This window comes from Acanthisitta chloris, unplaced genomic scaffold (assembly GCF_000695815.1).
Source record: "Acanthisitta chloris isolate BGI_N310 unplaced genomic scaffold, ASM69581v1 scaffold16559, whole genome shotgun sequence".
Taxonomy (NCBI): Eukaryota; Metazoa; Chordata; class Aves; order Passeriformes; family Acanthisittidae; genus Acanthisitta; species Acanthisitta chloris.
Window position 1 is genome coordinate 39,462 of NW_008692117.1, and position 12,575 is coordinate 52,036.

At 43.4% G+C, this 12,575-nt stretch overlaps 1 protein-coding gene across 1 annotated transcript in view; it reads right to left on the reverse strand.

Moving 5' to 3' along the window:
- Positions 1-5,770, reverse strand: part of CDPF1 (cysteine-rich, DPF motif domain containing 1) — an 8,444-nt gene extending 2,674 nt beyond the window's left edge. The window contains exons 1-2 of the mRNA XM_009082525.1: positions 5,692-5,770; positions 3,464-3,573 (exon numbers count right to left, since the gene is read on the reverse strand). Coding sequence (XP_009080773.1) covers positions 3,464-3,573; positions 5,692-5,770 — 189 coding nt within the window. The remainder of the gene's footprint in view (positions 1-3,463; positions 3,574-5,691) is intronic.
- Between the last annotated feature and the right edge of the window lie 6,805 nt (positions 5,771-12,575).

Here is a 12,575-nt window from a genome sequence, read left to right on the forward strand (position 1 = left end):
TTACCTACTTTGTGGTGTGGGTGTTTAAAGCACTAATTATCATTTCTGCAGATCTCTTTCAATATTACCTAAGCAGTATTGCTAAATACATTTTGAAACTATAGTCATAAGTGTGATTCACTATCTGGCCTGGCCAGTTTGGTAAGAAATTTATTCTCCATTATTTACAATCAAGGTTTTGCTTTGAGTGATACCATCAGGGGAATCTTGAAAACTCAGATAACAAGCAGTAAATGATTGACATATTTCCACAACAGGCAAAATAAGCAAGACTGTCAAACAGATTAGAAGAAGCTTCCATTAACTCACTGCCAATATCTTCTATACATTGCCATGGCCCAGGTTAACTGAACAAACACATCTTTTAAAAGAGAAAGATCCACCTTCATTCAGAAACATGCACTGTGTGCAAAGATCCTGGCAGGCTGAAACACAATGTTTCTGACAGACTGAACTGCCACATGTGGAAACATCCATTGAATCCTTCATAAATTCAGGATAGTGTGTTTGGGAATGAAAATAGCTGAATGTGCTCAAGTCTGTCCAAAATATGTCTGCGTTGCCAATGCTCTGCTGTTAAAAGGGAAGCATAAACCTGATGTGTCAGGGCAGGAGTCAATCTCCTAAACCCAAATGATCAGACTAGCTGCACTTGCCTCCTCACTTGGGTGTGTATGGGAGTCAACTACCAGGCACCAGAGGGACATTGTCACTAGGAAGGTCTTGCTCATATGTGAGATTTGCCTCCACACAACTGGCTTGAGCGACTTGGCTCTGGACACTTGAGCACAGCTACCACAGCTGTAACCAGAGAGTGCTAGCACTTCATCTGACTCCCACCTAGTCCTCTGGTAGTTCCAGAAAGGGAAAAAATCCTCTGAGTTGATTTTAACTCATGTAAAAGACAGAAGGAGACTTCAGAGATAGGATGCTGAGGAACACCTGCAGTGCAGGTAGCTGTGTGCCAGCTGCACCTTGTGCCCTGGATGGCAGGAAACACCTAGGGGCCCTGGCAATGAGCCAAAGGTCCCAAACCTTTGCCTAACAAAGGGCTCAAGGACCTGCAGCCCCAGCCATGGTGGGGTTGGTCACTCCAAGACTCTGGGGGAGGCAGTGAATAGCAGGAAGACCCCAGACCCAAAAGTCCCCATTGGAATGGACACAAAGACTCTAAGGGTATAAAAGCCCAGGGATTCCTTTGTTTAGGGTCCCTCCCTGAGCTGTTCTGACTGCTGTAACACTCAGTTATTAGATTGGGTATTTTCCCGAAATCGGATGTCTGACACTCTGATGCAGGAAACCTAGGGTAGGAAAATTTCCTTAACAAGGAAACAAGCCCAATGAGGAGAGCAGCACTATTGCATGCTCCTCTTAGGACTGTGGACCAAACCCATCCTTGGTGCTAACTCCCTGCAACTCACAACAGCAGCTAAACCTGTCCAAGTGTGCCAATATCCTTTTGGCTGTGTCTGCCCAACTCTTGAAATTTTGTCTGTGTAATTTGGCCCTTTGTTTTGCTCAAGAGAATTTCGAGTCCCCACACAGAAACTGTCTGGTGTTGGCATATGTGCTGTCTCACCTCATGCTCAGAGGAGGCCAGAGGTGTTACTTTGTCCCACCAGAACTACAACTGGCGACCAAACATGAATAAAAATCTACATCTTCACAAGACCTTAGCAGGTCTGTTTGTTTTAATATGCCCACTAGTAGTTACTTGAAGCAAGGTTCTGGAGCTGGTTCCTAGCCACTGTGATTGGGCTGCGTCAGTTTGAAAACTGCTAAAGCTGACACACAAACCCAAGGCATGTTCTTGCTAATAGCTCCTGCTATTAGCTGCACTCTAGATTCAAATGTGTTACTCTGGGATACAAACAACTACATTGAAAGAGAAGGCCACGGTCGTCCCCAACATCAGAAGGACATGGAACTGTTGGAGCAAGTACAGAGGAGGGTCACAAAGCTGATAAGAGGACTGGAGCACCTTCCCTATGAACACAGGCTGAGAAAGTTGGGGCTGTTCATCCTGAAAAAGAGAAGATTGCATCGAGACCTCATAGCAACCTTCAGTATCTGAAGGGACCTACAAGGAAGGTGGAGGGAGACTGTTAGGAACTGTAGTGATAGGACAAGGAGTAATGGGTATAAATTGAAAGAAGGGAAATTCAAATTAGTTATTAGGAAGAAGGTTTTTAATGTGAGGGTGGTGAGACACTGGAAGACGCTGCCCAGGGAGGCTGTGGCTGCCCCAACCCTGGCAGTGTTCAAAGCCAAGTTGGATAAAGCCTTGAGCAACCTGATCTGGTGGGAGGTGTCCCTGGCCAAGGCAGGGAGTTTGGACTAGATGATGTCTAAGGTGCATTCCAACCTCTTAACATTCTATGATTCTATGATCTGTCTGCTATGAGGGCAACAGTGTCTGCCATAACAAATACCTGCTATTGTTCACACAAACAATCAGAGGACACCTCCTTGTGAGTTGTATCATGAACAAGTCCTGACTACTGTGTGTGTCCCAAGTCTCTTCCAAGCACAGAACTGGCATGCTGAGGGAAAGGAGTGGTACCTAACTTTACTCAATTCACTGTACTGCCTCAAAGAAGCACAGTACTGACTCTGGACATTGAAAATTGTGAATAATTTGTCTTTGGTTTTGCTTTGAACTCACAGCAAACAAAAGGGCCAGTTCTGTACTGAAGAGAAGGAATTAAGATACCTGTAATTTTACACTGCCTTTCTGGACTGCATTCAGCTTTCATAACTTTAAGGTTGCCTACCAGCTGCTATTCAAATTCATTCTTCTTGAGAGAGCTAGCATGGCAAGGTACAACTCTCCTCCCTGCTCACTTTCTACATTCAGTAAAAGGGTTTTTGGGCACTGGAACAGCTCCCCAGGGCAGTGGTCACAGCACAAAGCCTGACAGAGCTCAAGAAGTGCTTGGACAATGGTCTCAGGCACAGGGTGTGCTTCTTGGCGATGTCCTGTGCAGTGCCAAAAGTGGTACTGGATGAACCTTGTGGGTCCCTTCCTACTCTGAATATTCTGTGATTAACTTTTGCAAATAGGATGGCAACCCTGTGCTGTGGATGCAAACCTAACACCTCATGGGCATTTATATTCCCTTTACAGAAAAAAAAAGTCTACTGTTGGTATAGTATGATTTCCTGGTACTAGGAAAGTAGAAAAGAGCACTCATTGAGTTTGAGAGGCTGGACTGTGCTCATCTGTATCAGAACACTTACATTTGCTGACCATTTTAATTTAATACTGAGAGCTTCATCTTGGGGAATCCACAAGAACATGCAACCATATACAATTAGCATACATGTAGTGGTAGGACAAGGGGGAATGGCTTGTCTTAAAAATAGGCTGTTTGGGCTTTGGTTATTTGGTCCTTCTCTAACAGGTCACCAGGACTGGAACAAAAAGAAATGGCTGAAGAAGATTGTTTTCCTTGTTACTTACTGTACCAATGAACACTGATCTGCTACACAATCTGCAATGAAACCCAAGGATGAGGAATTTGTCCTTGTTAGGGGTGAAAGGATCCTTCATGACAGGCTTCTTCCAAAAGCCTGTAAGAGTATAATTTCAGGCTTTTAAGAGTAGGAGGCAGCTGAAAGGAGGAAATTGTGGAGGCTGAGAAGTTATCAGCCCTTTCCACTTGATTTGCTTGGCCTACTGTTTTACATGAGGCAATGGAGCAGCTATGCAGCTCCTCTTCTCTTTAAAGCCAACACTGTGTCTGCCTTCAGTCCTATATTGCACTTCTGTCTGTCTTCCAAGATATGGCAATTGGTGAGCCTCTCAATGTCATCTTACTGTGTTCTTCTCAATGCTCTACCTAAAAGTAATTGTTTATCTTCCACTTTTTTTATGGCAGCCCTTCCTTTGCATGGCCAACTTCAGTACTTCGTCAAGTTACCATTTCAATTGCACAGCTTTTAGTTAGAAGTTCTCTCTCAACGCTCCATGCACGTGAGTATAAAACTAAAAAGGTTTTACTGCTCTTAGTTAATGTCACTGCTATGAAGCAAAGGTTCCCACCTCTTGAAAGCAGGAGCTACTGGCAGAGAGCCTTGCAGTCACCTGCAATGTGCTTGCTTTATGTCACAGACTGTACTGTTTGCTCCAGGGCATTAAGGGAGTGCATTTATTAATGATTTGGAAACCTGCTTAGGAAAGACTAAGGCCTCGTTCTTCCTGAGAGCTCCAGGCAAAATATTACAGAAGTCAGTTGGGTGTCTGACTGCACAGGGCACCCCACAAGGCTGGCTACCTCCTGGGCTTCAGTCAAACTTGGGTTCTGCAGTAATATGGATAAAAGGCATTCTGTTAACTCATACTGCCCTCTCCTTGCCTACATACACACACACAGGTATGTGTACATCCCTGAATGTGTTCCTTTCTTCTTCTCTCCACTCAAACAAAAAATGGTGTGGCCAGAGCCTTCCACTCTTAGGAAAGACCAGGCATCTTAACATGGCAGATCACCTTGTCAGCAAGCCTCCTAGTGTACAAAGACTGGATTATGTTTGCAAAGCTCTCCTTGCAAGATACATAGCCCTAATGTAGTTCACAGCCCTGGCCATTGGACAAACCCTCATGTCTAGCACATTTCCTGCAGCACAAATAAAGATGGTATGTGAAGCTATTCCTTATCTGCATGTATAGAAGTGTTGTGCTTCAGTATTATTCTTTTGGTTTTGGCATCTGAGAATCCAAATAAAGCTGAGATGTTAATACTGAGCTTAGATAACCTAAAATTAAGATTCATGTTCAGCTTCAATTCAGACTCTTTAGGGATGGACTTGATCAAAGCTGAGCCATGGAAAAGGGAAAACCAGCTGCCCAAGGAAAACAGCCCAAGCAGGATGAGATCAACAGCTGTTTCATTTCTATAAGAAGCTGAGAAGTCTTAGTGGGATGAAATGCTGAGTACATGCCTGATTTCCAGTTCCAGTCAGTTCGTGACCATGTTTGTCTGATGGGTTCATTGACCAAGATGGTCTCCACCAAGCTACTCATGCATTTAAAGTGAAGTGTTTTATTTTATGGGGATAATGTCTGCAGAAAAAGTAACTGCATAGTTTCTGGTCAAACCAACCCTACTTAGCAGAGATGGAAAAGGCTTCAGTCTCTGAAAATGTAAATACATACTAAATTTCCACACAATTTAATGTCATGCAGTCTGACAAAGGATTCTCTAATTCATGCAAAAAAAAAAAGCACTGCTGTTCAAAACTCCACATCGTGCCAAATAGCTCTTAAAAGGTGTTTTTACCACATATATTTCACTCATGCTGTGTGTAAGTATTGCCCACCTGAGGGAGGCTACTGTGAGGAAAGGGCTGTTCCCAGCAATACTGGGCTGGTAGTCAACAGTATTCTGGCAAGAAACTATTGGTATAGGTAAATAGTAGAGTGGTCAGTGGGGCTCAGAAATAGGTTACATACAAATACTTGCATGGTATTAAAGAAGGACAGGAAAGCTGATTTCTGTCTTTGCTATCAACCCTGACAATTTTTACCATTCCTTCCCTTTGGAAAATGATCACTTCAGGTACCAAGCCCCATATTCAGGGGGAATGTAGCACAGTATTGGGTTATGCAGTGGCCATTGCTTCATAGCACAAATGTAATCCCGGAGTGCACTTATGCAACAGAGCTGGAGTTTGGTGACTTCGGCCCACAGGACATGCACAGAACTGTTAAGCTGCACAGCTGACATTTGAACCCTCCTGTAGGCTGAATTTCTTGGGAAGCATCCATCTTTAAGCTACCTACAAGAAACACAAGATCTCTTATAGCTTCAAAATGCAATGCTGGGAACATGCCTGCAAGAAAATGAAACAGATTTGAGACATCTGGCTATGCAAATCAAAATCCAGTGGGAAACTGACTATTGCAAACTGTGATTAGTAAATCTTTTCTTCCAGATCAAGTCAGTTTCCCATGTCCCGGTTAAATTTTCAAATTCCTTAGACAGGTGTATAAATGGCAGCCTGGGAGTCTAACTATAAAGTTCACCTATTAATTTTGAACTTGATCCCTGAAAGAATTTTGGTGACAAAGCACATGAAAAACCCTTTGCTCAACTAAGGTCTATGGTCCCTAAGCACTTCCAAGGACATGACTTCCTATCTGCTGACAGCAGAATCCCAATCCAGTTCTGTAATGCCTGTCTTCTTCAAACTGCAAATTGGAGCCATGAAAGGGTTTGGGACCCCACTCAGGAAGCAGGTACCAGAAGGGTAGGTGTTGCAGTGGTTTACTGTGTCTTTTCCATTGCTTCTGGTTCGTCTTCAAGTAGAGTTTTGGAAGCTTATCCCTAACTCCCTGTTCTTATCTGGCTTCCTATGGAAATGAGGCTAATGTAATCACTCTGTGCCTAGATAGAGTGTTGGCCCATTCAAGCCACACAGGACAGAGGAGCAGGTACCTTTAAAAAAGTTTAGCTCCTATAACTCTTATGAAAATAAAAGGGGAAGACTGCTTTATCTTCATGAAGGATAAAGGAGAGGAAATATTGGATATTTCTATAAACCAGTGAATCTGCACATTGCTCATCCTTCTGACAGACTTCAGGCCCCCACTACAAAGGCATGGTTATCAACCACGAGATATAAAACACAGCAAGTCATGTTTGACCAGCTTTGGTGCTTACAAATGCCTTGTTTAAAATCCTGGGTGCTGATTTACATTTGGGAACTCACCTTTCCCTTCACTAATACCACTAGTATCAGTTGAGAGCCACACCCTGAGCTTTTCCAAAAACACAGTGAGGCAAACATGATTTTAGGATTGATTTTGATATGTATACACAAACATATCAAGCACAGCTAACCATATGCATGCCCCAAAACTGCAGCAATTCATGGATGAAATGTGGTTGCTTATTTGCAAATTGGATATCTTTGCCCACCTGCACCATTTTCATGCACAGACACATTCACCTTGTAGTTACCAAGAAAATTCCAGCTTTTAGCTAAAATCCCTCACACTTGTCATGTTGCACAGTTTTCTGCTGCAAACCCATCAGCTTTTCTAAGTGGAGCAGAGCTGGCATCAGTCTATGAAGGTGGGCACTAGGAACTCAGATTTGGGCAATATCTCACCTGAGCAGATACACAGCCTGATGAAGGACAGCAGGTGATTCCCACTCCTCCAGCTTTGCAGCCATACCCTTTCCTGCACAGCTGATCCACTTCCCTTAGGTCTATGCTTTAGCTCAGCTCAGGGGTTTTCTTTGGGAGCAAATTGCCTAACTGTCCCCCCCTTACCACACCCAGTTTGCACTGTAGAGCAGACTCAGAGCACATAAGCCAGATGGTTTCAGATCACCTGAACCGAAAGCTGTCCTCCAGCAGCACACCTGAACACTCCAACCTGAACACCCAGCTAGTGGCCATGCAGTCAGTCTACAGGCTGGGACCAGAGGTACACTAAAATACCCCGAAATGCAGACAGTGGACAGCAGGTATCCAACATCCAACACTTTGGTCCATGGTTTCAATCTTACTGCATCACAGTAGGTACTAATATAACTTTTTTTTCTTCTTCCAAAGTCTTCCCCCTCCCCTCTCCCCCACCCTTGCTTTTGGCCCTAAATTGGCTTGCAGAGGAATCCAACAACAGCTCACAGCAGCACAAGGTAAGAAGCAAAACTGCACTGGCAGCAGAAAGGCAGGGCTGTGCTGAGGGGCCTGTGCTTCCCTCTTTCGGTGACAGTAAGCTGCTATTTCTGCTCTCCGATGGGGTGAAACTGAATCCTTAGAGACATATGCTGCTAAGGTGAATTAGGGGCAAGGTGAAGCAGAGTTGTGACTACTTGTCATCTAATGTTCCAGAAGGACACCCAGTCCAGAAAGTCCTAGCCTGTTGAACCCTGAAACTTAACTTTGGAAATAATCTCCTTTACTCCACCAGTCCTTTACCACGAGCCTTTCCACTGCCATTCCTGGCATTTCATTAGTACAGAAAGTTCTTAAAATGTAGTACAAATGGGGCTGGATACTGGTCTAGTAAATCAGTCTAACTTGTGAACACCTTAGGGAACTCCATTATTTTGTGAGTGATATAACCCTTGGATATCACGTATTTTCCCTGCCTCACAGAAATGCTCAAAGTAACTAAAGTGCTTTCAGATTTTTCAGTTAGATGCTACCTATTTCTTCCTGTATATTAAAACTATGATTCTTCAAACTACACACAAACCCACCTAAGAAGTCTGAATTTTGAACTCTGCATTTAGGATTGCAGGTAAGTCCCCTGACATACCTAACTTTACCTTTTCTGCAGGTAGGCAGTAGCAATACCAAGACACCCATCTGTCTGAATGAGATTCAGACCAACATTTGTATGCAATTTTTTGTTACCAGTCTATCTTAAAAGGGGCAAATAATTAACCCTACAGAAGCAGAGTATGGAAAAACACTCGAATCAAATAGAGAAGACTATAATGGTAATCTTTTCTTTAAAATAATGCAAAATGCTAAGAACCACAACAACAACAAAAAAAAAGTATTTATGGCAGTGAGGATCATAGACTTTGGAATGAATGTGTCCTGATCCCAAGTCAAAATAACAGCCCTGGGTTCAGATCTGCAGTACGTTAGATATAGAAACACCTGCTCTCTTATAGACCATTGGCACGTAGAACAGAATCTGTTCAATGACTACCCCTGGGAAGGAATGACGTCTATGTACAAACAGATTTTTGGCTATGCGAGTTGAAAAGCATATGATCCTGCCTGCAAGGCACAGATGAATTTATGGTGCTTTCCATTTTACTCCCAGCTTGCAAGTCACTGGTATCAGCTGTACCAAGTTTTACTTCACTGAGAACATAATTTGTCCCTAGAGCTTGTCAGCACATCAGCACTTGGGAAAGTTAAGGTCACTAACCAAAGGTGTGAGGTTAATGAATACACAGATTTCAGAGTGAACGCTCCCATTCAGAAGTAAAGTTTGCTAAACAACAAAGTAAAGCCACTACCTGAAGAAAGATATTTAATGGCAAGTGTAATAATAAGATTTGCATGTGCTTCACACCTTCAGCAGACACATCCTAAATGCACTCTCTCATGAAGTGTCATGTCACTTCCAAAAAGCTCATTTGCTTCATTTTAAGGAACTGTGCCTCTGTGTCAAACAGAAAATGCACAGAAGAGGTTCTTAGCAAGGTGCCTGACGGGACAACTGTGTCTCTCTCCCCTCCAGACACATGAAGCATGAGTGAGAACTCATCTCTCTCTAGCAAACCAGCAGCAGGATAAAGGATCTCTTGGGGAGATAAACGTCTAGGGCAGTAGTCCCTTCATGTTAATGACAGGCAAATTTGTGACGACAAGTGATCCAAATCATCACCGGTGCTACCACTGGCTTCTTCTCTTTCCTTGAACAGTTTTGAAGCAGCACCATGTCCCAGTAACATGACAAAAGTCTGTTTGGCTGACATGTGCTGCAAAGGTCTTTTACAGCAGCTCCGTTTAGAACTGAATGCTGCCCAAGTGTTTGCTATTTGGACTGGAAGCTGCAAGGTACACGAACACATCCTTACTTTAAGCACATGCCCAGCTTTCCTGGAATGCACACAGTCACCCACACATACCTGATTACGAAGCAACCACTGAACTAGCATGTTCAGCAGAAACCTGCCAAGTCAAGCTCAGAATGCTGCAGGACATGTGTGAGGTTGTGTCATGGGGAAAGGTAAAGCACACAGAGTTCAGTGCCATAGTAAGGAAATAACTGCAGCAAAAGAAAGGCTGGGGTTAGTGTTATAAGAGTTTTTCCATGCTGTTTCCAGCAGTGTTTCCACCCTGTCTGCAACTGACACCTGATATGGATGTGGGGAAATGGCTCTCAGTGTAGTACTCTAGGGACTCCTAAAAACCTCAGGGCAGTTCTGCTAAGAGGCCTGGAAGGCATGCCAGAAATAATAAATCACCGTTAAATTGTCAGTGGCAAAGTAGTGGCACAGATAAGCAGTTTGGTTTTCTTTGCTTCAAACCTCATGAGCACAAGTCTTTACAATGCACAGGTTAAGCCCTTCTTAGTACTCCACAGGAGACTCATGAGTCACTGATAAACTAGAGAAACTATAGAAGAAACAGAGTGCCTACAAACAGATGTGGACTTTGATTTGAAAGGTGTCAGATAAAACCAACATTGACACACCCTTAATCTTCTCCAATTAAACCCTTGGTTCTTTTACCTGCCAAGATTTTCCTGCAGTATCCACTGTTGATGACAATGACCTATGAGAATGTTCACAATGGGAAGGAGAGCTCACAAGTAGAAGGGCAGAAGCCACTGAGTTCACAGCTTAGTATATGCCACTGTTTGCTGGTATAGAAATTTAAATGCACTTCAGCATCAGGAATGCATTTGCCATCTTCAGAAGAAAAATTATCTAAATTGCTCTGGTAGTAGATGAAACAGCAGAACCTTCTTCCTTGATAGTTAATCCCCAGGTGAACAACTCTCTCCCTCCAGTTCCTTCATGTTACTGCCCTGAGGGCATGTTTAGGTCACCTGTTGGCTGCCTCCCTACTCTTCCTTTGAAGTGACTTACCTCGGGTTCAACACAACAAATTAACCCAGGAATGCAATTTCACCAAGTGTGGCTGTTTGGAACTTTTATCCTTATTCCCTCTCCCAAAGATGACTTGATTGAGTCAAACCTTGACTTGTTGCAGCAACTTACCCCTTCAGGCATGGGGGCTGTGCTGGTATTGCCATGCTCTCTCTGCTCTGAAGAAACAGAGATCACTGCAGGCTGCTCACTGCAGGCTTCCCTCCAGCTATGGCTCACAGAGCAGGCCCCAAGCCCTGCTCTTTACTGACTTCTCCCATGCATTCCCTGTGGCAGCAGGATGAACAGCGTAGGTGGTCCCAGATGTGAAAGCTAGCGTGTTTTCTGAGTAGTCGTAGGGAATGACCGGACAGGCTGTGCCAGAAGAAAGAGAGATGTAACACAGACAAGCAAATCAAATCTCCTCTTTAGGTAAAAAGGCTTTACGAACACAAGATGAATCTCAAAGAAGCATCTGTTCCTAAGATCCATGACTTAACAAAGCTGAGAAACCAATGCCTAAAAAAAAAATCTAGCCCAAGTGCTCCTTACTTGAAGATGTCAGGCAGCCAGCTCTGAATTAGACAGCATTTGATAAACTAGAGTCTCAAATTAGGTGAGAATGTAACAGTTTACACAGTAAGGCTGCACAAGGCAACGTATACTCCTGTCCTCTCGTGGACAGGGTACACCTGCAGGGCCCCAGGGCCTGGCAGCACCACTGTCACCAGCTGCTGGAAGTTCTCCTTTTAGCACCTCAGGGGTAGAAGCCCAGTGAAGTGGATCACACAGCAGAGTGAGTGAGGGCAGAACTCAGAGCTGCCCGTGCATGGGAGAGGACATCTCCACACCTGGAGGCAGGGGCACAGTGAGTGCTGGACCTCTGCTGTGGAACAGAGCAAACAATCCTGACAGACGAAGGAGAACTACAGTGTCATTAGTTCTGTCTTTCCTTCTCCTCTCAAATTTATCTATGTCCATATCTGTGTTCATAACTGCTCAATCCCCCTCATTCCTCTTTCTTCTCCTTCTCTTCCAACAGGCTTTCCTAAGCAGAATACAGAGCTTATCACGTCCCCATTGTCATTCTAACATCTATACATAAAATGGCATAAAACTAGAGTAAGGCAGTGCAAGCTTGTTGTTCTTCTCGTATCACTGCTGCAGAGACTTACAGGAAAGGAAATAATACAGGAGATTGAAACACTGAAGTGTTTGCTGAAGTGAACATCAGTTCCAGTCTACAGTTATTCCTTACCAACATGGGGAAACCAGACATGAGGTCTGATTTAATTAAATCTCCCTTCTAGTACACCATAATTTTAAAAAATCTAAAAAATAACCTACAGCAATAGTAACCTCATGTCCTGAACTGATTCTGTCTCCCTTTCAAACCATAGCTCCCTATTAGAGCTTTGTTACATTAATAGCCATAGTGGGGAAGAGTAAGTCACTAAGGCTCTATTAATATATATTAACATATGATATATTAATAAAGGATTACTTTTAAGTTGTCCTTAAAGAAATGGCCTTATGAAGGGCCATGCCACACATGTACCATTGAAAGTATCAGCTTGGTTAAGCACAATCTAAACTTAGTGCAACATTTTCCAACAGAGTCTAAAAATAGGAACACCAAGATTTTGTGGAAATACATGAGGAGAGGCTAACACAGTGTTTCAGAAAATAAGACACTGCAAACTGACATAATCCTGAAAGAAAAAAAAATATCTGCAGTGATTTATCTCCCTACAGAAAGCAAAGCTGGTACTGTTAGGAAATACTCAGCCCCCATTACATGGGATTGCATGTGACACTGTCCCTGCTGTGGAGCCAGTGCTCACTTTCTTCTGGACCTGCAAAAGGTTCATCATTAATATATCTGGGGAAGAGAATTCTTTTCAGCAAAATGTGGCTGAGGCTGTCAGTTTGTTAGGACTGAGCTTGAGCTGAGGACTGAATCATGATGTAAAAGCAAAACCATCAAAAAGAAAACAT